Source organism: Pseudorca crassidens, chromosome 5, assembly GCF_039906515.1.
Source record: "Pseudorca crassidens isolate mPseCra1 chromosome 5, mPseCra1.hap1, whole genome shotgun sequence".
Classification (NCBI taxonomy): domain Eukaryota; kingdom Metazoa; phylum Chordata; class Mammalia; order Artiodactyla; family Delphinidae; genus Pseudorca; species Pseudorca crassidens.
Window position 1 is genome coordinate 13567998 of NC_090300.1, and position 26626 is coordinate 13594623.

At 38.2% G+C, this 26626-nt stretch overlaps 1 protein-coding gene and 1 non-coding gene across 7 annotated transcripts in view; both read left to right on the forward strand.

The window, feature by feature from the left end:
• Positions 1-26626, forward strand: part of TBC1D5 (TBC1 domain family member 5) — a 541587-nt gene that overhangs the window by 440226 nt on the left and 74735 nt on the right. For all 6 annotated transcript variants that reach the window (XM_067737391.1, XM_067737392.1, XM_067737390.1 and 3 more), the window contains one exon: positions 7305-7390. In XM_067737391.1, the coding sequence (XP_067593492.1) occupies positions 7305-7390 (86 nt within the window). The remainder of the gene's footprint in view (positions 1-7304; positions 7391-26626) is intronic.
• On the forward strand, positions 7036-7107 carry TRNAQ-UUG (transfer RNA glutamine (anticodon UUG)). Its single transcript has one exon. It is a non-coding gene; the product is annotated as a tRNA-Gln (tRNA).

A 26626-nucleotide genomic window follows, 5' to 3' on the forward strand; every position in this document is an offset into this window, starting at 1 on the left:
GCTAAATTCAAAATGTAAATACAATAGAAAAAGGAAAAAAAAATTATTTCTCTTTTGGTGTCTACTTATTGTATGAAGCTACAGCCGAGCATAACGCACAGGTGGTTTAAAATGCTTCTCTGCCATCTGAGATCTTGGCTTGCCAGGGTATAGATGTGGATGTCACTTTAGGGAATTGGGCTTATTCAGTATGTAAAATGAGGCTGGCATGGGTTCAGAGGTTTTGTCTGTGTCTTTAACAATTAACAATTTTTGCTTCCTTTTTTTTTTAAGGTCTCTTAAATTCTCTCTCTTTTTTTTCCCTTTTTGTTTTAATCTGTAGATTCATAGATTGAAATTACCGAAATTTTTCTGTCAAATGCACTGTCTTAATACCTAATATCTGTAATATATATTTCCTATCAAAAGACATAGGAACTATTAGTATATAAACCAGAGGTCATTTTAATCTGGTACTGAAGTGAAATTCTCATTTACAACCTTGTTAAAAAGATCTGTTTTCTTTTTTTTTTTTTTTGATGAAGGTCTATGTGGTATCCACGTTTTAGATTTTGTAATGTTGTAAAAAAAAACCAAACTAGATTTTGTTTTTCCAAATCTGATGTTTTGTGAACTTATTTTATGCAAAGCATTTGGCATTTAATTCATGGCATGGGTTCTTAAAACAAAAAAAAGGGCAAGTGGTTTATATAAGGAAGGGATGGCTCAGTATTACTATTACACATAAATACATAACGGTAAAATCAGTACTGTCTCAATAGCACATAATATAAAAAGAAAATCAACTCCTAGATAAATGATGAAGGAAATAAAATACAAATCTAGGTTTGACAGCAATATCTAGATAATGCCACTTATTTATATATATATTTTTTTAAGGGAATTTTGTGAGCATTTAGGATTATAGTGGCTGCCTTTTTGATCCACTGTGTTACTCTATCTAATTTTAATGAAGAGGGCAGTATGTAGCAATAAGAAACAGAAATGTTGAGACCTTTGTGGACCCTCTAGCAATCAGTGAATATCAGATCACAAATCTCTCCAGCTTTAATTACAGGCAAAAGAAAAGACAAAATTAGCATTTTAATATAGAAATATCTTAGGCTTTAGGAGAATTATGATAAATATAATGTTGCCTAGTGAACCAAAGAGGGGATATTACAACAAACTGTCTTCTTAGGAATATTTGTTTAAATGAAGGCAACAATACTTCATCCTTATCTTTTTTGGATAATTATCACTGTTTCAGGCTGTTCTTTGTTCCAAGTTTAAAATACCTTTAGTTGGGGGGGAAAAAAAAAAGAAAAAGTAATTGACAGTGTTTGTTTTCTGTAAAACTACAAGAAGGAAAAAATGCTGTTTGCTTGGCACTAACAAGATAATTATTTTAGGGAGAGCTTTTGCTCTGCAGCTCTGGTTCACTGGTGCCGTGGCAGCCCTGCACTTGGATGCATTTAGGTTACGTCGTTTCAGCTACAGCGTATTAAACTAATTCCTCTTCCAGGGCTGAGTTTTGCCCACCTGTCTCCCCTAAAACACCTGCAACATATGTTTGCATAACCCTGTAATGCTTTGCCTTTGGGGTCCTGAGAAATTCCCCCAGAGCTTTTTGCTTATAAACAGCTGAGCAATTCGTTTTTCTAATGGCAGTTGCTTTTCCCCCAGCATTGAGGCAATAACATATTCACTAAAATAAGAGTCTCATTTTTCATCAAAGGGAAACATTCGACGTATTTTTTACAGTGCTGTTTCTCCTTCTGAGCCTTATTCTTCCCCTAATCTGCCATGCTAAAAATTAAGAGTTGGTAGCAAGGCATTAGGGGAAAGCACACTAAGTAATGCTTCATTTGTCAAGTATTTTCTTCATGCCGAACAGACATTGTATTTATATTGTAAATATAAATTAACCTTTTTTAGTAAACAAGTGCTACAGGAACTTTATCAGTTTAATGTAAAAATTGTAACCAATAAACTATAAAAATAATAATTTGGACTTATTGTAGGAAATCACTTTAATTACTGTAACCTCATTAGCTGGCAAACAACTGTGCATTAATAGTATGTGGTTTTACAATTTTTTAAAAATTGTATGTATGTACGTACTCCTGTTCTGAGAAATAAGACAGCTTTTCTCCCCACATATGAGGTCCAGTGTGCATGATATATTTTCCTAAATATGTGTTTTTACTTTTTAAAAAGTGGAATGTTTGGTAAAATCTGCCCTAAGTTTATATATGGTTATCAGAAGGACGAAACACTGCTTTCTCTACCTGTTTGTTATCATGGATTTCAAGTCATCAAGCTGTCAGATCTGCTGTCAAAGTTCTGTTTATCAGTGCTCAGTGGTATCAGAAGGTAATTGTAGCTTCCATTTTATTGAGTTTTTACGAAGTGCCCAGCACTGTGCTGCACTTAATGTTCATTGTCCCGTTTAATCCTTTCCATTATGTTGCAGATGAGAAAACCTGAGCCGGAGTGTAAATTGACTCCTTCCCAGCCAGGCATGGGAGGGGCGGGCTCTGGACTTGAACCTCCCGGACTCCGGATCCCTGGCCTCCCCTGCCTGGCAGCCAGTGCCTCTAAAGCAGATGTTAGGTCTACCTTAGTCCCTTTGTTTCTAACGTAACACTTTTACTCTTCTTTACCTCCCGCTGGTACATTCATAGATTAGAACAGGGATCACTGGAATTGCTTATTTTTTGCTCCGTTCAGTTCTACGTGTGTTTACAAATAGCCAGCCCTTTGAAAGGCAGGCGATGTGTTGTTCCAAGCAGGATGAGTACCTCAGACTCTTTTCCTTCTGGAGTTTCCATTAACAATGCAAAAGGAGATTATCATCCTCAGGTGAGGGAAGGGAGTTAGGGGATCAGTCTAGAAAGTACTATTTGTGATGACCTTTGTTGGATGAGTTTGATTTCACCAGTCTCAGAACAAGGAAAATTGTCACATTTCATCTTGTGGTTAATTTCACTTCTTGTGGTTAGTTGTACTTAGTGTGGGTTAGCATTTAAATATCTTTGCACACTACCATAGCAAAGTGAGTTTGAACTTAAAGTCCTGAAATATTACTGTGCGGGTAAGGGTGGTAGGGAGGGACTTCTATTACAGAGTAGAGAGGAGGGGAGTTGTCCACCATCAAAAGCCACACTCAGTAAGGGACAGAGTGTTTTACCTGAAATTACATTAAGGTACAGCTTACTATCGTATAATATAGAACTCAGAAGTGAAGAATGTTAACTATAACGTAGAGGTTAGGTTTCAATCAGTTTTGTCCCTAACATTGATTGCTGTCATTTAAGCACTACTTGTAAATTGATTTGATCATACCAAATTAACCAAAGCATTTTGAAAATTCAGAAGTACCACGCGAGTTTGGTTTGTTTTGGTTTTTTTCCGTATAGTTCCCTCTAAGATACTTGTTTCTACTGTTATCTATCCTGCTTCTGTAAGTCATTTTGTCCACAAGGCTCTAAGCTGCCTCCCCAGATTTCAGCCTATCTGTGCCACAGGTGGGAGTTTCAGCATTCTTCTTCTATTACCATAAAGTAACATGCTGAAGAGCAAGCCTTAAGAAGAGCTCCAACAGCTTGTTAACAGGGAAGGATGGAGTGGTACTTGGGAAGTTAATTAGCTGCAATCTTGTGGAAGATTTATTTCAAGTCCATCCAGGTTGGTCTAGGAAAGGCATGGTAAACCCAGGGTGGATTGAATTTGTGATTTCTGCATTTTCATGTATAGTTATGTAGACTTCTCAGGTCATGAAACATAATTGGTATTCCTCTGTACACAGACCAATATAAGTTAGGGTATAATTACCATTTTTTCTTCTGAAGAAAAATTCCCCCAAATAAACAGAAGTGGGTTTTTTTGTTGTTTTCGTTTTTGCTTTTTTTTTTTTTTAATGTACATTGGCTTGGAAAAGCTTATAATATTTGGAATCCTGACTGTGTGAAAGTGGGTTTAAAATAATTACTAATTGTTCCAATCTTTTGCAAAGACATACTTTTAAAGTTGTCCACCACAGCGAGATCAGCTCAGTGCTTTGTGATCGCCTGGAGGGGTGGGATAGGGAGGATGGGAGGGAGGGAGACGCAAGAGGGATGAGATATGGGAACATATGTATATATATAACTGATTCATTTTGTTGTAAAGCAGAAACTAACACACCATTGTAAAGCAATTATACTCCAATAAAGATGTTAAAAAAATAAAAAAAAATAAAGTTGTCCACATCACATGTCCTACACAATGAGAACTTAAAACTGTCATTGGGTCTGGTATTTCTTACATACAGAGTTTTATATGTGTAGAATTCTAGTGGCTCTTACATTTTAGAGGAAATTCCAGATCTATAAAAAAATAGAAGTCAAAACTGTTATATTTCTGTTAAATTTTATTTGGAAAAAATCCTTTGAAATAAGAAAGGCAAATGTTACTTTTAAAATGTTTCAATCGCATGAGGTTAGAATTCTGCTCATTTAATCTCATCCCGCTAAGGAAACCATTGCTGTCATTTTGGTACATAGTTGTGTGAGAAGATATTGGTCCAAAATTTCTTGACTTTTTAAAACCTTATTCAGAAGAGACTAAACTAAATTAAAAGAGAAGAATTATAGGTGAATTAAAGAACTGTCAGTACTGAATCTTAATGTATAAAAAAAGGCATGTGCCCTTTTTAAATAAGTGTCTATACCTGTTGATTTCTGTAGCCACATGTTGGTTTACAGAGGTATCAGACATTCAGTAGCTATAGCCACAGGTGGCCATTGAGCACCTGAAGTGTGGCTGGTCCAAACTGAGATGTGCTCTCAGTGTAAAGTATACACAAGATTTCAAACACTTTGTACGAAAGAAAGCATGTAAAATGTCTCTATTTTTTATATTGATTACATGTTAAAATGACAACATTTTGGATATACCAAATGAAACAAAGTATTATTGCATTTACTTTCACTCTTTTTTTTTTAATGTGGTTGCTATAACATTTTAAATTACATATGAAGCCTGCATTTGTGACCCACATTATATTTCTGTTGAACAGTGCTGGTCTAGACCATCCATGTGTACACATACTTCTGTTTTAGTAACAATATCACCTTCTCAGATAGAAAACCCTATTGAATGACTTTAAACTATAACTTCTGATTTTATTTTCTTACATTTCAAATACTATTTTTCAACATCATCTTTTGATTCTTTCTTTTCCATCCCAGTACAGTGGCACTTTAAACTGCCTCTCCTTTTGATACTAGTAAGTCTCCTAGGAATTTAAATAGGCCTCAGTGAAAGCAATACTTGAGCCTCATTCATATATTCAAGTTAGATCATTATTCCTAATAATGGCTTTAAGTGCTTAGATAGATCAGCACTTCGTGTCTTGAATTGCTTGTCATTTCTTTATAAAGATGTTTCAAAAAATTTCTCCATGCATTCCCTGCTTTCATTGTTTTCTAGCAAAGGGGAACATAATCCTTTATTAATTTGTTGAAAGTCAGAGAAGAAAAGCCTTTTATAGTAACGAAAACAAAATGTTTCCAGGTACTGAGAATAAAGAACAAAATTGGTTATGAGTGATAGTCCTACGCGAGTTAATTTTTAAAATAAATCATGAATGCACTGTCAGTCTGCCAGTGGCTTTGACCTCTATTTCATTTTCCCGTTATGCTTGGGTCCAGGTTGTCATCAGCTACCAAGAGGAAACCTATGTAATTCCTAGAGAGCTAGAAGTTGCACTGTTAGACTTAATAGTATGGTAGTCATGGAAGCATCAGTTATCTTCATCAAGGCAATTCAGATTTGATTATTGTAGAACTGTGTTGAATACCAAACCAGTGGAGTAGTAGCTGGAGCTAAATCAAGGGATTGTCATTTTTGTCAGATGATTACGGCTGACTTGGAAGAGATATGAAAGGGTTGAGCTCTGTAAATATTCTCTTTTCAGCAGAAAATGAAAAGGTCCATCATGGCCTTAAGATGCAGCTTGTTAGCTTGATGAATTTCAAACTATTTAACCTTAGCAATTATGTACCCCCGCCTACATGCAAGTATATTCGTGCCTTGGGATTATGTCTCCAAGGACTGATATCAAAGCATATTGGTAATTTTCTATTAAGATAAAATGCAGCCTTTTTATGTCTAGTTAGATCTCTCAAAGGACAGGGCATGCTCTGGTTCAAAGTCCTAATTATTAACTTGAGTTATATGTTCAGGTAAACATTGGAACACATTTATTTGTAAGTTTTTAGAAACTATTTAAGGAAAAATATATATAATTTAACCTTTCAGAGATGATGGTATTCATTTAAGTTATGCTATTAACGTGTTACATTTTTATAAACTGAAAGTGTATTTGATTAATTTGTATTTGCCTGAGGGACTTGATACTTTTAAATAATAGACATATTAAATAATAGCAACCTATGTAAATAGACACACCCAACCTAATGATTCAAGGACATTTCTGCAAGTTTATAAATAATACTACATGCCAGAAAGTACAATGTGTTGCTGCTTTTATGAAAATGTGCATTGGTCAGTTTGCTTTTGTATTTCTACTACCTGGGCACTTATTAAACTCGTATATGAGAATAGATGACATAGAAAGTGCAAACTGCAAAAGAATTGCTGAATTCTGAAATAACTCATTCATTTTAGGAGAAGAAAGACTCGGTGTGCCATCTAGTGGGCATACATAGCACTTTGGTTATCAAAAACTAACTTGAGTTTTGCTCTTCTTCAAATGCAGCTTTCTTGACACTTTGTGTCTCCTAGGCCTTAGGCATAGATTATGCTGGGGTTAATCTCATATAATATTTCAGTTTTGTTGTAATTTTGTCTGATTGTATTTTGGAAAGGCATATTGAAAATGATCAAAATTATCAAAAAGAAATCTAATGAAAGGAATAAATCTGTGTGAACTATGAAACAGGTAAAAAGAAAATGTATTAAAACAATTTCAGTGTTTAATCAGACTAAGATCAGTTAAGGCAAAACTTCAACAATAAAAACAAACAAACAAACAAAAAAACGGGGAGCTCCCTGGCAGTCCAGTGGTTAGGTCTCGGCACTTTGACTGCTGTGGCCCAGGTTCAATTCCTGGTCAGGGAATTAAGATCCCACAAGCCATGAGGCGCAGCAAAATTAAAAAAACAAAAAAACCCAAGCACATTAATTATTAAACTTCATTATTATACGTATTTTTTTCTGAAAGAATATAAAAACAATTGTTTCATTCTTTTATGTGTTAATGTATAATTTAAATAGCTTTATACATTTTAATTTACTGCTTTTTTTTTTTTCTATAGAGAAATCCAAGACCAGTGACTTATCAGTTCCATCCAAATTTAGATTATTACAAAGCCCGAGGAGCAGACCTCATGAATAAAAGCCGGTAAGTCCTCTTTCTCTGATGAAAGTCACTAAAATATTCTTGGAGATCGTCAGGAAATGTCACACATTTGCTGAAAATAATTTCCCAGATTTGAGTATACCAATGGTTAATGCGTGTAATGAATCTTTGTAAAATAAGTTATCTGAGTTTTTTTCTAAGGCATGAGCAAAGGATGTATGTTGATGTCAGTGGTAAGGTGAAAAATTAAATAAATTTAAGAGTACTTGTTACAGATTGAAGTTTGGCAACTTTGTTCTTCTAACACTAAGAAACCTGAATAAATTGTGCCTGCTTGCGCAGTCTCTTTCTAGACCCTAGCTGTTGATTGAAAAGAAGCAGTTCTATAATATATGTTTAAATTATTTCAGTAACAAAATTAAAACTGGGTTTCCCAACTGTCTTTAGAACTACACAATAAGCTTATAAATGCATCTTGTGTGTGCATTTGTGATTACACACATAGAAATTTTAAGGGTCACTGTAGGAATAAAAAAACATTAAAATCCTACTTTTAAAAGAAATTAACACTGGCATAAAGGGTTGATGAACAGTTTTGCTCTTTCATAATACTATACTCAGATGTCTCAAGAGTTAACTCATCAAACCAGAACCATCTCAAATTAGAACATAATTTCAAAATTTACTCTGGTAGACTAAAATGTTAGTCATGATAAATGCTGCAAGTTGTCCGAATTTTCTTCCTTAAGCATTTTGCCTCTGTGCTAGCTTTTCTTCAGTAGAATTCCAACAACCTAAATATACATGGCTGGAGTACACATACATGATGTGTTCTGCTCTTACTGGGAGAGTTTTAAAAAAAGACATAATTCCTGACACATCGAAACTCATGTCTGAGGGGTGAGAGGATTTTATAAGAAAGCAGCTAAATTTAAACTTGCATTTTGAACCCTTAGTGTCACGTTATTTTTAAATTACCCATCCTTGATTGAAGTCTGTCTCATGTTTTGAAGGGCTATGTAATTATGAGACCAGTTCTGTAGCCGACGAGGCTTCTGTGAGACTCTTTTCTGTTTGTTCATTTCATCTGATTCTTGGTTCACAAATAAAAGGTTTTTCCCTATAGTCACTTTGTTCATTTAATTTAACAAATTCTTCTTGAGTGCCAGACTCTCAGTATTCTAGGCATTGGAGATAGTGAACAAACCAGACAAAAATCCTAGCCCTCAGGAATCTTACAGTCTAATCACTTGTATTTCCTCCCTGTCAAGTATTTAGTTTTGACATGTTTTTTAAAAAGTATATTTTAGGTACTTTCTTCATACAAGATCTTTCCAGCTGGAGCTCCTTCTTCTGTCCCCTAATCTCCACCCTGCACCCCCTGCCCACCACCTCCCCCAGGTTAGTTTTCACAGGACGGCCTGTAAACTCTCAGTTTCCAGCAGATTAGATCACACTCCCACTTGAACCTCCAAAGGCTTCCTAATACCTCCCATAATCCAGTCTTCTTCCCTTGCCCCTCCCCTAGTGACCTCATCTCCTCCAGCCTCCCCTTCTCTTTCTTCTTGCTTGAGCTTGCCTGGGGCCATAGTGCTTCCCTGTTCTCCTCCCACCTCCCCTCTTCCTTTTCAGCTTCAGGATTTATGGCTCAGCACAAATATCTCACACAAGGCAAGCCTATCTCTCTCTCACAGTTTTTTTTTTTTTATTGACATATAGTTGATTTACGATGTTGTGTTAATTTCTGCTGTACAGCAAAGTGATTCAGTTATACATGTATCTACATTTCTCTTCCATTATGGTTTATCACAGGATATTGAATATAGTTCCCTGTGCCATACGGTAAGACCTTGTTGTTTATCCATTCTCTGTATAATAGTTTGCATCTGCTAATCCCAAACTCCCACTCCATCCCTCCCCTCCCCACCCCCCCTTGGCAACCACAAGTCTGTTCTCTATGTCTGTCAGTCTGTTTCTGTTTTGTAGGTAGGTTCATTTGTGTCATATTTTAGATTCCATATATAAGTGATATCATATGGTATTTATCTTTCTATTTCTGACTTACATCTTCTTTTTCCATTCATCTGTCGATGGACATTTAGGTTGTTTCCATGTCCATGTCTTGGATATTGTAAATCGTGCTGCGATGAACACAGGGGTGCATGTATCTTTTCGAATCATAGTTTTGTCTGGATATATGCCCAGGAGTGGGATTGCAGAATTATATGGTAGCTCTATTTTTAGTTTTTTGAGGAATCTCCATACTGTTCTCCATAGTGGCTGCACCAATTCACATTCCCACCAACACTGCAAGAGGGTTCCCTTTCATCCACACCCTCTCCAGCATTTGTTGTTTGTAGACTTTTTGATGATGGCCATTCTGACTGGTGTGAGGTGATACCTCATTGTAATTGTGATTTGCATTTCTCTAGGGATTAGTGATGCTGAGCAGCTTTTCATGTGCCTGTTAGCGATCCATATGTTCACACAAGCCTCTCTTGACCTCCCTTTTGTCTTCACCTCCCTTGGTCACTCTCTACCCCACTGCCCCCATCTTATTTTCATAGCATTCTTTACTCACAGAAGTCATAGACGTATGTATCATCTATCTCCCCAACCTCCCCGCTAAAGTCAAGCCCCCTGCAGGCAGGTCCCTTGTCTTACTCACTACTTGAGGGCACCTGGATAATCCTGGCTGGTGTGGGGAGGTTACTCAGTATTTGTTGTATGTATACATGATTCTATTTTTACATTTTTCAACATGTACTTTTTTTTTTTTTCAAAAAGGAAATAGACTGTACCCTTTCCTTTTTCCCCTTCATGTTTTATCTTTCTTCCATTTAGCTTTCTGTCCCAGCATTTTTCTTCTCAAAAATGTTGGTTCTGTTTTATGTATTTCCTTGTAAGCACTTACAAGGATTGAGATTCTTATACAAAGTAACACTGTAAGGATGCAAGGCAGATTTCTCATCATCACTGTTGCAATTTCAAAGCTTGAAATTGAAACTGAACCAAATAAAGTGTAGTGTGTGAAGACATCACAGACCAGCAAATGAGGAGAGAAAGAGTTCAGAGATGGTACTGGGAAACTTGACAAATCTTTTGAAAAGGTATCAACTTATAAACTTAACACACACCAGAATAAACTCTGAGTTAATCAAAGTTCATTCAAACAAGCAAACATAGAAATAAAACACAAATGTCTGTCTGACCTCTAGTTACTAGACTTTTTAGCCTTAAAAGTAATGGAAGAAATCACAAAGGGAAGGACTGGTGGATTTTACTACACAACTGTTTTTAAGTAGATGTCAAAAATAAAATAAACTGAATCAAAAAGGAAACAGAAAATTGGGAAAACATTTGTAGTATAAATGACTGACAAACTATAATATCATTAATGTATAGAAACTTACACAGTTCAGTAAGAAACACAAGATCTGTTTCAGGGGCCATCACATCTGACATACTCCTCTCTGCCCAGAGGTTCTCAGCCCAGGTTCGTGGCTTTACGTTCCATTTATGACTAAAGGGTCCTTCACTTATATCTTCAGTCTGACCTCTTCCCTTGAACTCCAGACTCACATGTTCCAAACTAAACTCTTGATTCCACCTCCACACACCTGTTGTTCCCACAGTGTTTCTGCATCACAATGAATGTCATGACCCAGTTGATCAAGCCTTAGAATTGCCTTTAACTCTTCTTTTTCTCTGATATCACACGTCAAGTGCATCAGCAACTCCTATTCAAACTATATCCTGAACTAAGCCACTTACCTTTCTCTGCAGTGGTGGCACCAAGTCACGGGGCCTTGCCCATCTCACCCCCACGGTCTCCTAACCCATCTCCCTATGCAAGTCCAATCGTATCACTCTTCTGCTCAGAGCCCTTCCGTGGCTTCCCAAAACATTTGGGGTCAAATCCCAAGCCTTTTCAGTGGTCTGCAAGGCAGGCCCTACATGATCCTGTCTCTCCAACCCCACCACCCTGCTCTCTTGTTCACTGGACTCCAGCCACACCGGGCTGCTTACCATCCCTCCAGCTCTCGAACAAGTTCCCACTTCAGGAGCTCTGAGCTTGCTTTTCCCCGTGTCTGGGTTCTTCCCCAAGAATCCACATGGCACACTTACTGCTCAGTCTGTGTTCAAATATCGTCTCTTCAGAGAACCTCTCTTTGACTGCCCTGTCTAAAATAATGGACCACTCTACTCTGTCCCTTTAATTTGCTTTTTTATTGTTTTTGTGGGGTTTTTTTTTAATAGCTGAAATGGTATTTTTCATTTTTTATTCAGCTTTTCAGTTTGTTTTTATAGTTTGTTTCTTGCATTGAAATGTAAACTCTGCATGTTTGTCTTGTTAACTGTCTTATCCTCAGCACCTAAAATAGTGCCTAGAATATGGTAGGCACTCAATGAAAGAAGGATTGCAAACAGCAAATAAACATTTGAAAAGCTGTTCAAACTCATAATTAATCAAAGAAATGCATAATTAATTAAAACACCTATAAAGCACTGTTTTTCACCTTTCAAATTAGCAAATTAAAAATAAACAAGGCAGAGGTGAGTAAATCATCACAATCTACTGTACAGCCTAGGCCCATAGTTAATAATACTATATTGTGTACTTAAAATTTGCTAAGCGAGTAGACCTTAAGTGTTCTTATCACAAAAAATAAAATAAATAAAAATAGTAGTGATAAAGAGGGTGGGAGGAAACTTTTGGGGGTGATAGTTAGGTTTATGGCATAGATTGTGGTGATAGTTTCACAGATGTATACCTATCTCCAAACTTATCAAGTTGTACACTTTAAATGGGTACAGCCGTTGTATGTCCGTTATACCTCAGTAAAGTGGTTTTGAATGAATGAATGAATGAATGGGCAAGCTAGCACCAGTGAAGGTGCACGGATATCCTTAGTCACCAATACAGGGAGTGTAGGTTGAGACAAGCTTGGTAATCTTGCCAAATAGTACTCCTAATTCTGTATGTAGCCCTTATAACTACCACATTATTCCCCAGAGGTTTGTGTATCCTGCCACTACTTTATCCATGATCAGAAACTATTGTAGCTGCAAAATCCTTGGGAAAGTCCCCCTTTAGCTATTTAATGCCTAAGATGCTTTTACCAAGCTGGACCCTTCAGCCATAATTAGCCTTGCAACTACTTTCTTAGCTGTATAGAGGCTATTAAAGAGTTAATGCATTGGGACTGTCATTGAGCAGCAAGACAGGTAGTGGGGATGGTCTAGAGGGAATTTATATCCTCATGGGGGAACCCCGAGCAGGGATCAGTTAGCAGAGGACAGGCAAGAGGCAGGCAGACACCTGGAAAGCAGGGAGCTAATACTTGCTACGTCTAGGGCAATGGACTTCTATTTGTGTTGCTTATCCAAATGAGGGATGAGGATGCAAAGATGACATGTGATTTTGAGATAAGAATATCTCTAGAAATCAAGAAGCCTGATTTCTCTTCTCTGCTTTACCATGGATTGCTATAATTAAGTCTTTAAACGCAAGTGCCTAGGTATTTTAGTGGTAGATTTTCCATTACGTGTGTGGGTAATATTCACTGTGCTCTGATTTTACTTACTTGCAAATTTCTCTTTAAAAATGGGAATTGACATTTTGTTATTCATTCAATTTTTGAGCTCAGAACAATAATTTAACACTCAAATCCTGCTCCAGTTTTGTCCTAAAATAACCATAAATTGCTGCTATACATATTTTTTTTTAAAAAAAAGCACATGTAAATTGTGACTGGTCTTCAGAAAGACCCATCTAATTTACTCAGGAATCTATGACCACTGAAATGCCCAATTGAGAAGTCATGGAACAGAATTTAATAGTTTTTAAATACTGCAACCTCTTATAATAAGAGTAGAATCTCATACCTTCTTTATTCCAGAACATTCATGGATTTTCTGTTTTGAAAATGACCCAACGCAATTTCTCAGAATGTGTAGTTTTTATGTGCTCTGCAGAGGTGATGAAATAATCACGCCTGAGCTGTCAGCAGTGACTCAAGGCCACATGTCACTTTATCTAGTGGCACTTTTTTTTTTTTTTTTTTTTTGCGGTATGTGGGCCTCTCACTGTTGTGGCCTCTCCCATTGCCAAGCACAGGCTCCGGACGCGCAGGCTCAACGGCCATGGCTCACGGGCCCAGCTGCTCCGCGGCATGTGGCATCTTCCCGGACCGGGGCACGAAGAACCCGTGTCCCCTGCATCAGCAGGGGGACTCTCAACCACTGCGCCACCAGGGAAGCCCCTAGTGGTGCCTTTTTACAGACTCCACAACTATAGGTCTTTTAACTTGCTTAAGCAATTTCACATCACCAAAGTTAGATATTTGGCTTGATTAAATGAGACCTTGGTAGAGATGGAAGAAACCAAGCTCAGTTCCTGATCTGCCCACTCACCAGATCAGCAATAGCATTCTATGTGCTAATATTCCCAGCTTTCCTCTGCCTTGTGTCAGAGCTTAAACAACTTAACTGATACCAATAATGAAAGATTCCAGAATTAGAATTCTGGCAGGTACAGGCCTCTGGCAGGCCTCTACAAATGGCCCCTTGTCAGGATCCCTGCATGGGATCCAGCAGGAAGCCAGGGAAAGATGATTCTAATAAGAGTGTTCGCTGGGCTTTGAAGATGTTTTCCACATTCCTCAGCTGGGCTCCAGTGACGAAGCAGTGATGGCGTCCAGTCCATTTTTACCCCAAGAATGCCTGATGGCCAATAATTTTCCGTCTCTCCTTGGGATCAGGATCTGCCTCAGCTTAGGAGCATTCTTCTCAGGACCTGGCCTAACAAGAATGTCCTAGAAAGTGCGTGATCCCAGGAAGCTCAGGAATTCTTCTGCCAGTTGTCATCTTATGCTAGAATTTGAGCTTTGTGAGAACAGGGACCACATCTGCCTCTGTCATTGCTGTTTCCTCAGTACCTGGCACAGAGAACACATTCAAATACTGGTGAAATGATTGAATGCTTTCTAGCCTCATTTATAGAGGAACCATATGGATGTCAGGGACTGAATCCTAGAATCTTCATATTGCCAGGGCCTAGCACAGTACCTGGCACTGTTTCTAGTATTCAGTGAGTATTTAGTTTAATGACTGAATAAATAAATACTGTTTTGAATCCCTAAAAGGCATTATAAAATTCTTCTGGCCAATTTCCATTTTATATGGTCCACAAGATTTTTAAATTAGGCTTTATTGTATTTACTCAGAAGTATTTTATTGCTAAAATATGGTAAAGAAATAATATGCTAATGATATTTCCCAAGCCATAAAGCCAAGAAGTCCATTGTTATAGTCCCTTAGTAGTTAATTGGCTAATCAGAATTTTAAAGGACACTGATTTCTATATAAATGTAATTTTGTGATATTTTTGTGCTCAAATAAGAGTTTATGCTATAAACAATTCTATGTCTGAAATGCTCTTTCTCTTGTATCAAAGAGAGTTGTTAATTCCTAACCAATTAAGGTAAATTGGTAAAACTATCTCCTGTTTAGGGCAGAGTAAATAACTCTTTCTCCTGTTTTAAAAAATTTAAGTGTAATTTGTACACAAAACACAGATCTTAAGTGTTCAGTCTGATGAGTTTTGACAGCTGTGTATACCCCTGTAAGCACCATCTAAAACAATATATCTGGAGTGAACATTTCTTTCACCCGAGAATTCCCTGGTGTCCCTTTCCAGTCAATTCCAACCCTTCATCCCAAGGCAACCACTGTCTGATTTCTATTACCTTATATTAGTTTTGCCTTTTCTTAAGCTTCCCATAAATAGAGCCACACAGTATGCACTCATTTTTGTCTAGCTTTCTTCATTCAGAATAATGTTTTTGCAATTCATGCGTGTTGTTGCATGTATCAGTAGTTTCTTCCTTTAGATTGTTGAGTTGTATTCCACTATACAATGTATCACAAGTTGTTTATCTGTTCTCTTGTTGATAGATACTGGGTTATTTCCAGATTTGGGGTGTTATGAACAAGACTGCTAAGAGCATTCTTGTACGGGTGTTTTGATGTTTTTGTTTGTTGTTTTTGGTTTTGGTGTTTATCTTTCCCTTGGGTAAACACTTAGAAATTAAATTGTCCTAATGGATAGATCTATGTTTAACTTTATAAGAAACTACAAACTGTTTTACAAAGTAATTATACCTTTTTCCACTCTCATCAGGAATATATGGGGGTTCTAACTGCTCTTCATCTTTGCCAACATTCGTTACTGTCAGTCTTTCTGATTTTATCTATTCTAGTTGGTGTGAAAATGCTATCTCATTGTGTTTTAATTTGCATTTTCCTGGTCATCTTTTCATAGAATATTGGTGATTTGTATATCTTCTTTTGTGAACTGTCCAGGTTGTTTGTCTGTGTTTAATGGGTTGTTTGTCTTTTTATTCTTGATTTGTAAGAATACTTTATATATTCTGGATAAAAGTCTTTGTCAGATAAATGTACTGCAAATATTATCCTCCCCCAGTGTGTGGCTTGCCTGTTCATTTTCTTAGTGATATCTTTTGATGAGCAGTGGGATTATTTCAGTGAAGTTTCTTTTACCAGTTTTTTTCTTCTGTGGCTAGTGCATTTTATTTTCCTATTGAAGAAATCTCCTATCTAAGACTCACCTTAGTTTCCTTTGTTGAGGGTCCTTAAGACCACGCTCGGCTTCGAAGTTTCACTAGAAGGACTCACAGAACTCAGAAAAGCTGATAGACTCATGTTTATAGTATACTGTGGCAAAAGATTATAGATTAAAATCAGGAAGGGAAAAAGGTTGGTGTTGTAGACTGAAAAAATGCACAACCTAGAAGGTGAGGGTTATGTTTTATTCGGCGGACTTTCTGAGGTCTTCAAGCCAGGGAGACAGGACTCTCAGATCACTCTGAGGGACTGCTCTGAAGAGGCAAGGGGGGAGCCAGGATATACAGTAGTTTTGCAACAAATACCAGGTGGTCGGAACATCAAAAGTTTACTGTTAATTAAAGAAAACCAGACATCTCACGTTGAAGAATGGAGCGCTTTTCTGTGTATGGGAAGATGCAAGAGTCTGGGCTCACTGAAGTCATTGCTTTGATATGCACTTCAGCTACCTGGGGCCAGCATCCTGTGCTTTCTCATCCAGGGTCTCCTCAGGGTGCACCATCAGGCTGGCTGCAGCAGTTGACTGCTAGATGGTGGGCATTCGGTTTCCATCCTGAGTTTCCTCAGGGCTCACCATTGGGGAGGCTACAATGTGATGGCTTGATGGCTGGAGCATCCTCTATTTACTGATATGGCAGGCAACATTTTTCACTCAGAGTCTTAAGAGAAACCAGGTACAACTTTCCAGGTGTCCACTCCCAGTGGACTGCTTAAATCTCCTGGGAACCACGTAGGGCAACACATGTGAAGTGTTGCCAACCAGGGAAGCTCACCCAGGACTTGGTGACCCCAAGGTTTGTTATTAGAGGTCAGTCATGTAGTCATGAAGCAACCATGTGACGAACGTTAGCTACTCCATCTCCAGTTCCCTCCAGAGGTCAGACTGATATAGTGTGGCAGGGGCCCAGGTTGAACAAAAACAGACTTTTACCATAAATCTGATTGTTAGCATAAACTTTGGTGTGGCTCAAGGCCCCAGGTCTACAAAGACACTTTTATCAGGTTGGATATTCCAAGGGCTGGAGGAGGTTATCTCCCAGTTGTCCCTCGAGGTCCAGTCCTAATCAACGTTGGAATGTGCAGGATTGGGACAGTCCAGGCCCGCTGAGTTAGCCCTTTACTATACAGTCTCAAAGGTATTCTGTATTCTTCTAAAAGCTCTGTGGTTCTAACATTTGTATTAAATCTGTGCTCCACGTCAAGTTAATGTCTGTGTGTGGAGTGAGGTAAAAATTAAAGTCCATCTTTTTCCATAAAGGTATCCAGCAGTTCAGTACCACTTGTTTAAAAGTCTTTCCTTTCCCCATTGAATTAAATTGGATCCTTGGTTGAAAATCAATTGACTATATAGATATAAGCCAATTTCTGGACCTTCTATCCTTTCTCTAGTACCACACTAACTGAATTATGTAGCTTTATAGCAAGTCTTGATTTTAAATAGCCTGAGTCCTCCAACTTTATTCTTTTTTTTTATTATTTTGGCTATTCTGGGTTCTTTGCATTTCCTTATCAATTTTAGAATCTACATGTCAACTTCTATAAAAATTATTGGGATTTTGGTTGGAATTACACTGAATCTATAGATCAATTTGGAAAGAACTGATACCTTAATATTATTGAATTATCTAATCCATGAACATGGACTATCTCTTCATTCAATTAGTCTTCTTCACATTCTCTCAGTAGTGTTTTATAGTTTTTAGTGCAGAAGTCTTGTATATTTTTTTTTCAATTGAGAGAAAATAAATTCCTCTTTTTTTCTGCATCTAACCCGTTCCCTTCCATGGCTGTACTTTTTTTAATGTGACTGTTTCCTTGGACTTTTATGTGCACTCACACATTTCTTTATCTTTATTGGCTCCCATACCTCCTTCCTTAAAACCCTTAACAGTTGATTCTTGATACATGTTAAGTACAGCTGCTTGTGATTTTTTTTTTAATTGTGAAGATATATAGTGATTCTCAAAGTGAAGGTAGAGAGGTGAAGAGGGCAAAACTCCCCACCAGGTGGGCATCTCAGAACTTTATCCTCTTCCATTCTGATGTATTTCCCTAGGCCAGAGACTCCCATGAGCCACGGTTAACGGGAGAGATTTGTATCCCTCTCAGATACTGGGTCAGAAAATAAATTAGTTGGAAACCGCCACTCTAGAAATAGAAACCTCAAAATTTATTCCTAGAGATATGTCTTGGGGAGTTTATCTCATGATTTTATACAACCACGATTAATGTGTAATTGCTAATTAGTTGTTATATTAAACAAATATTACAAATTGTGTTCGGACCCAATTAGGTGAGCCCTACAGTCTAGCTTATATCCACCCTCTCATGAGGGCTAGCTTTTCTATCCCTAACAAGCATTCCTTTTGCTTCACATAACAGTCACAAAGATTTACATGCCACACGCAAAATAACCATGGTCTTCCTAGATGAAAGAAAACATGTTTCACTTGAAAAGCAGATTCCTAAGGAATAAGTAATAGCAAACTAACTTTTATCACATAGTTTTTATAAAGGCTTATAAAATCTTGAGTTTCTTGAGATATGGAGAGAGTTCATTTTCTAAGATAATAGAAACCTCACAATATGGCAAACAAATTAGAATTACATATAGATGTCTTTCATTGAAGCAAATTCGATACACTCAACCTTAAAGGTAAAGAATTAAGAAAGTTGGAAACCAATTCATTTTATAGAATTGAGACCTTCAGCTTAGAGAATTTGTGAGTAGAAATACATCATGAACGTTAGCTCAAATGTTAGAATCATTTGGAAAAGTATTATTTTGCAACCATGGCAAATGTTTTAAATTTCCAAATAAAAGATAGATGTATATAATAAGCATTCTGAAAGAGGTAAATATGAATCATAATCCATTCAGGGTACATCAATAATGACAGACTAGAAAATTACAGAGGTGCCAAGAGAATATTTTTTCTATCCAAAAGCCAAAGTCTCATATTTATATTTACTTTTTCCAGCTACTCCTTGCACTTAAGAAGATAATTTTAAAGTAAGTTATATGTTTTTATGATGGAAAAAAGTATAGGTAGGATGAGGTGAGAATATGATAGAAAGAAAAGGAGATTTTGATGGAAGGAGAAGGAAAAGAATAGAGAAAAAAGGCCTCAGAGGGAAGATGAACATAGAGGAGGAAGGAGAGGTGAAAAGAACAGAATAGAAACTGAGGGTGGAAATAAGGAGGCAGGGCAGACAGGTAGGCCCCTGAGTTTGAGATGGGTTCGGTGAGTATCCCTCAAGGGCCCACACTATCATTCAGGCCTCTTTTTGGTCCTGTAATCTTAGCAGGATGGTGAACGTGATGGTAGAAGCCATTTGGCTCAGCTGATCACAAGCTGTCAGAGTCAGAAGGGGCTTTCACTGAACCCTGCCTCTCACCCATGCCAGGGTCAGGGAGCCTGTGTGTCTGAAAATGATTTTCTAATCTCTACTTACACAGTTCCAGAAACGGAGCTTTTACTATTTTAAATTGAGCCTGTGAAATCACTAGAAAGGATTTCCTGTGTCATAACCTTTTAACTGTCTTCTGTTACTGTCTGTAACTTTTGTAAACTTATTTTTTAAAGCCATGTGAAGAAGCGCTGCTTTCCCTCGTGGCAGCTCTCACAGGACTGGAGGACTTGCTCCCCTGCTTTTTTAGCCATTTCTCTTCCATCGTAATTTTCATACCTCCCTACTGTTCCACTCCATTTTATAGACACAAAATTCAGTTCTGCCAGAAATTAATGCATCACCAAAACAGTCTGCCATGATTGTACAGTTAGTTACCTCCTGCAGTGTAGACAGTCAGCTAGTATTTCTAGCTACGTATCATATTTACTATTAAAGGAAAACGTGTTTCCTATAAGAGGTTAATATATACTTACTATATATAGATACCATATTTACTTTTGAGGGATAATTTCACAGGGTACAGAATTCTAGGTTGGTAGTTTTTTCTCTCAACACTTTACATATTCATTCACTGCACTCTCTTCTTGCATACGTGGTTTCTGAGGATAATTAGAATGTTGTTCTTATTTTTGCTCCTCTATAGGTAAGCTGTTTTTTTTCCTCGGGCTTATTTCAGGATTTTTTTTTTCCTGTGATTTTCCATAGTTTAAAAATGATATGACTAAGCATAGTTTTTTTTTGGCATTTTTCTTGCCTGGTGTTCTCTGAACTTCCTGGATCTTTGGTTTGTTGACTGACATTAATTTGGGGGAAATTCTCAGTCATTGTTTCAAATATTTCTTCTGTTCTTTTCTCTCTTTCTTCTTCTGGTGTTCCCATTATTTGAATGTTACATCTTTTAGGGTTGTCCCACAATTCTTGGATATTCTGCTCTGCTTTTTCTGTCTTTTCTGTTTGCTTGGGGAGTTTCTATTGAAATATCCTCAACCTCAGAGATTCTTTCCTCAGCCATGTCCATCAATAATAAGCCCATCAAAGACATACTTTGTTTATGTTACAGTATTTTTGATCTCTGTCATTTCTTTTTTTTTTTCTTAGAATTTCCTCCCCTCTGCTTATATTTCCTATCTGTTCTTGCATGCTGTATACTTTATTCCTTAGAGTCTTTAGCATTTTAATCATAGTGATTTAAAATTTCCAGTCTGATAATTCCAACATCCCTGCTGTATCTGAGTCTGGTTCTGAAGCTTGGTCACTCTCTCTCTTCAAAGTATGCTTTTTGCTTTTTTAGTACATCTTTTAATTTTTTTTTTTTTTTTTTTTTTTATAGTTGGACATGTTCTACTGGGTAAAAGGAACACCAGAAATAGGCCTTTAGTAATGTGGTGATAAAGTGTGGAGGAAAGGAAGCATTCTATGGTCCTATGATTAGGTCTCAATCTTTTAGTGAGCCTGGGCTTCCAGACTGTGAACTTGACACATGCCTCTCAGCTGCAGCCCCCACCAACATCAGGTGGAACAGGACGGCTAGAGGGGGCTGGGGTTGGGTACTTGCCTTCCCCCAGGTCAGTTAGGCTCGGCAAAAATCCCTGTAGGTTGGACTCTGGTTAAATATTTCTCCTGAGGGCAGACCATTTAAGAAGAACAAGATGCTCTGGTGTATTTCAAATGGTTCCTTTTCCTCTACCCCTGCCAGAAGCACAATTTTTCTCCCATATTTACCATGAGAACCTGGTAGAGCTCCAGGAGGGAAAACTCGCTGAAGTTTGGGCTGCCCCTCCACCCTCCTGACTGGGTCCCCTGGGAGATTTTAACTCTCAAGTTTGTCCACACTGAGCTTCCAGCAATTCAGCCACAGTTCCAATTTCCCTACCCCAGCACTGGTTCTTGTGGGTTTCTGCTCTGGTAGGTCATGATCCTCTGTATTCACCCGTCACTCTCTCCAATCTGGGTGACAGCAGTTTGCCCTTTGACCTCACTTCTCTTATGGATCTAAGAAAAAAATGTTGATTTTTTTTTCAGTTTGTTCAGCTTTTTACTTGTTGTTAGGACAGTGTAAAGACTTCCAAGCATTTTACACACTTGCCTGGAAACCCAGAAGTTCACTCATCTAGAATTAATGTACCCCAAGAATCTTATTTTTCTCCTGCAACATCATTATGGGCTCAGATTAGCCTTGTAGACCAGACCAAAACATTCATTTTTGGGAGCTTGACTTTTTGTTTTTTAATATGAACTCACGTTAATCCATGCCTCCCTATTCTATCTGTAATGAGCAGTTGTCAAAAGTTTTAACCTAAGTGTATAAGCTTTTATTTATCTTCATTAAATTTTATGTGTTTCATTTATTTCTCATGCTACCCTATTGAGAGTATTTTAAATTTTGATTATTTTATCTGATGTATTGGGTGCCTCTGCAGCTTTTGGTCTAAAATTCATAAGCCCATGTTCTCTTTCTTCAAGTCTTAAAACTATAGGATCTTCTATCTCAAAGGGACACAAAATATCATATAACTCAGCCCCCATGGTTTAAAGATAAGGAAACTAAGGTCCAGACAACAGGCTAAATAACTCTTCCAAGTTACGGAATTCAGTGACAGAAGATTATGACCTTAAAAAAAAGACTGGTGAGGAGGTCTGTGAACCAAGTCTGAGACACATGTCACCAGAGGGGTGCTAGAACATTCAGCAGTACATGTGAGGTAACAGTTGTTCAGCTATAAACTAAGTGTGTATTATCCTCCATTACATCCACTGCACCTTGATAAAATCCAACAGAGGTCAACACTTCAGATTAGAAATAAAGTTGTCTTAGAATGACTTGTTTTTGGTGAACCAGACTGGCTACTTGTAATAAACACAACCATTTCCAAGTAATTAGTAAAAATATTTGTATAAACCAGTCTATTTTACAGTTTGGTTTCCACACTCCTTTTGAAAAATCAGAATATTTCCCCACTTCCATTCTTCTGATATTTCTATTTTTATTTAATAAAACAAAATGAGTAATGTACTTAAGACAAACCCAACTGTCTAAAATTTTAAATGTATCTAAATAACAATTGGATCAACGACTATTTGAAAATGTGGGGGAAAATCTTTGATGCAATTGCTTTATTTTTTTTTAATATTTATTCATTTTATTTATTTCCTTGGTTGTGCTGGGTCTTACTTGCGGCAGGCGGGCTCCTTAGTTGCAGCTCACAGGCTCCTTATTTGTGGCTCACCGGCTCCTTAGTTGTGGCATGCAACCTCTTAGTTGCGGCATGCATGTGGGATCGTGCAGGGGCCCCCTGCATTGGGAGCGAGGAGTCTTAACCACTATCATCGGGGAAGTCCCGATGCTATTGCTTTAATCAGATGCAAATATGCAGCTTTACATGCTTTTATTGGGAAAAAGAGAAAATGAATAAGTGAATGAATGAATGAACCAAGCATTCAACCTTTGGGGATATAGATAAAATAATTAAAAATGAGTTGAAAACTCATTATTTGACAAAAATAGAAACAAGCATCTAACAACATTTTATTGCAAGAGGAGTGAAATAAACAAATATTAGATACTTAATATCAAACTTGAAAGAAATCTGTAGGTAAGAAGGAAATAAATCAGGGTGGTGAAAAGATTTGGTTACCAGGAAAGGAAAGAAGGTTGTGGAGAGTTTTTACAGAGGCGATACTTTTTTTTTTTTAAGCTTTAGAAAGGATTTAGAAGTTGAATGAGAGCAGCTCATGATCCTGGGAATTAAGAAGGCATTGGAGACCCTAGAAGCTCTTTCAGTAAACAGAGTGTGAGTTAGAAAGCCAGGCTGCAAGAGATCAAGTTGGTAGGAAGAGGGTAGAAGAGGCAGCAAGAGTCACCCACTTTCAGAATTTCAGAAACTGTACAAAAAGGGCCCAACAATGAAGCCAGGTTGGGTTCTGGTACAGGTATTTCGAAGGATTCATGGATCTTCAGGAAGATGCCTCTGTTGCTGCTGATTTAACCCACTGAAGAGGCTGTGCTAAAAGAAAGTTCTTGGCACAATTTCCAAACAATCCCTCCTAGGTGGTACTGTTTTTAATAATAGTATGTAGTGTAGACGACAGTAACAAAAGACTTTGATTACACAGAGCCAGTTGCTCATTAGATTTGGTGTTCAATGTCTTGTTAACTCCAAAGCCCTCTTAGCATTTCTTTTAACACTATTTACACATTGCCGCCATCTTGTTTTGTTTTGTTTTGTTTTGTTTTTTGTGTTTTTTTGTGTTTTTTTGTGGTACGCGGACCTCTCACTGTTGTGGCCTCTCCCGTTGCAGAGCACAGGCTCCGGACGCGCAGGCTCAGCAGCCATGGCTTACGGGCCCAGCCGCTCCGCGGCATGTGGGATCTTCCCGGACCGGGGCACGAACCCGCGTCCCCTGCATCGGCAGGCGGACTCCCAACCACTGCGCCACCAGGGAAGCCCCATTGCCGCCATATTTAATCCAATCCAGTCCGGTCCTCACTGTCCATCAGATCTCTTGACAACTAAATTAATTTTCATTAATTTAGCACACGTGACTTGACAGCCAATAATAACTGTTGCAGAATGTTTAGTATGTCTTGCGAAGACTGCTGCTGCTAATATTTAAGATCTCTCTTAGCTAACTTTGTCATAAAAGTTGTCATGCCTAAAACACAAACAGCAGGCAGCATGCTTAGCATGCTTGCTCTAGAAGTACATGGGTTATAATTGTTTCTACCTGAAAATAGTCACCTTCAATAGTTGTTTTCAAAATTCTTCTTATTCTTCTGGAAGCATGGGTAGTGGATGAGGGGGAAATTGGTTGAAAACAAAAAAACGTTCAAAAAAGGAAAACAGCGCTCATCCTCTTTTAAGAGCTATTCAGATGAAGAATGGTTCGGCATGAGCTTGATCTGTGTGTTTTTCATGGTTTGTAGGAGTAATGAAGATGCCATAACCATAGTCTCTTGATAATGCTCTAGCAGTTTCTTAGTACTTTTATCAACATATGAATTTTAGAACTGGCAGTAGGGGAATTTGACTAGTACATTTTTGTTTATAAAAAAAGGGTAACAACATTCTAACTTCTTCATATCCGTGAATTATGGATCTTGACTTGCATACAAGCGAAACTAAAATGCAGTGGAACTTCAGTATCCTAATAACTCTTCTTTCCACTACGACTCGCGAGAAAGGGGGATGCACGCAGGCTGCTGAGTGCACTGCAGTGCCAGAGGTGAGCGCCTTCTGAATCCAGAATTTATGAGTTCTTTACATGTCATTCATTCTTTTTCTCAATAAACATGTATTGAGCACCTTCTCTGTTGCCAAGCTGTAGTGTCTATACATTGAGAGGTCTCTGCTTCCTTAGGAAGCGTATAATAATTGGAAATAGGGCTTCCCTGGTGGCGCAGTGGTTGAGAGTCCGCCTGCCAATGCAGGGGACATGGGTTCGTGCCCTGGTCCGGGAAGATCCCGTATGCCGCGGAGCAGCTGGGCCCGTGAGCCATGGCTGCTGAGCCTGCGCGTCCGGAGCCTGTGCTCCGCAACGGGAGAGGCCACAGTGCTGAGAGGCCCGCGTGCCGCAAATAAATAAATAAATAAATAAAACATTGGAAATAAGTGGTGCATCATCACTATATATCCTCATCTCCATTAGGAAACATTATTTTCAATAATTTTTCAAAGAACATTAAATAGCTTTGTTCTTTAAAGATGAAATGATGCAAAACGAACCATTTGAAAAAGGATTTTTTTTTCACATTTCATGCGTTATAAATGAATAGCTCGTTTCTTTTATAAAGCAAATTCCAGGTTTTAAATTTGATTTGTCCAATCTCTGAAGCAATATAAGTTTCCCATACCTAGCCCATAATATTAGCTAGGACCATTAAAGACTTTATGGAAGGAAGAAGCATAGTGTTCTTTGCTTTTTATTACAGAACTCTGGATCAGTTCTGTTTTAGCGCCCTATCTAGTAACGGCAAGGATACAGCTGTCATATAAAAAGTAGAATTACCATGTAAGTGTTGCCAGGTAGATCTGAGAGGACGAAATGATGGCAAAATTCAAGGTAACTAAAATCATAACAAGTGGATCCCTCAAACTTGATTTTCAGTTTCCTACTTTTATGAAAAAAAAAGCTAAATGCGAGAAAACAAGCTTCTGTTAATGATTGGGCAGTAAAAATGCAAACTTTGATATTGACATGGTCAGCCTCCAACAACTAAAATAATTTATAATCATAACTGGTCTTTCACGTAATAGCCCTGAGATACTTCAAGATGATGAATCATTTGGGAAGTAATCATTCATTTTAGCCAATGTTGACTTGGTGTCCTCTATCTGCCAGACAGAGCACAGGTGCTAGCAAACCCTGGTTTCCGAGAGAGGACCTGTCTGAGAGGGAGCGGGGAGTGGAGGGGAGTTGACTGCTGCTGAGACGTGGCACGAAGTAAGGATGGACCTTTGCTCTGCGGAGTCATTGGTGACCTCCAGGGGTGGTTTCAGAGCGATGGCAAGGACGCCACAGCCAGACCTTAGTGGACCAGGACTGGAGAAGCACAAGTAGCACATTAAGACACTTCTGAAAAGACGTGTTGTGAGGAGGGAAAGAAGTAGGATGGTAACCAGGAAGGAATGAGGGTTCAAAGGAGACGTTGGGAGACACGCTTGTGTGCACACACACACACACACACACACCACGGTTGTGTGCTCATGGGAAAGATACGGTAGAAAGGGGGAAATGGTGATGCAGGAGAGCAAGATCCAGGAGCAACAGTCTCCAAAGGTCAGAGCAGATGGGATCTCCCCGCACGTGGGAAGGCGGGCCGTGGCCAGGAGCAAGGGACGCTTCCTCCATGGGAATAGGTGTAAAAGCTTAGACCACAGGTAGACGCAGCTGCCTTTTAACACATATTTCTAGAACACCTGTTATGTTTTAGGCGAATGGCAACATGGCAGAGAGAACGAAGTCCTGTCTCCATGAAACTTTTATTCCGGTGGGGGTTGGGGGAGGTGGACAGATCATAGCCAAATAAGTAAAATATGTAGTATGTCAGATGATGCAAAGCGCCATCAGGAAAAGTAAAGCAGGGACGTGGGGAAGGAGGATACGGAACGCGGGGGCGGTAGTGTGGGGTGAGGGTGGACTCAATTCTCGTGGACCAGAGCCCTTGATGTACTTTTGTGAACTGACTTCATGGCTCTCAGACACATTTATTTTTCA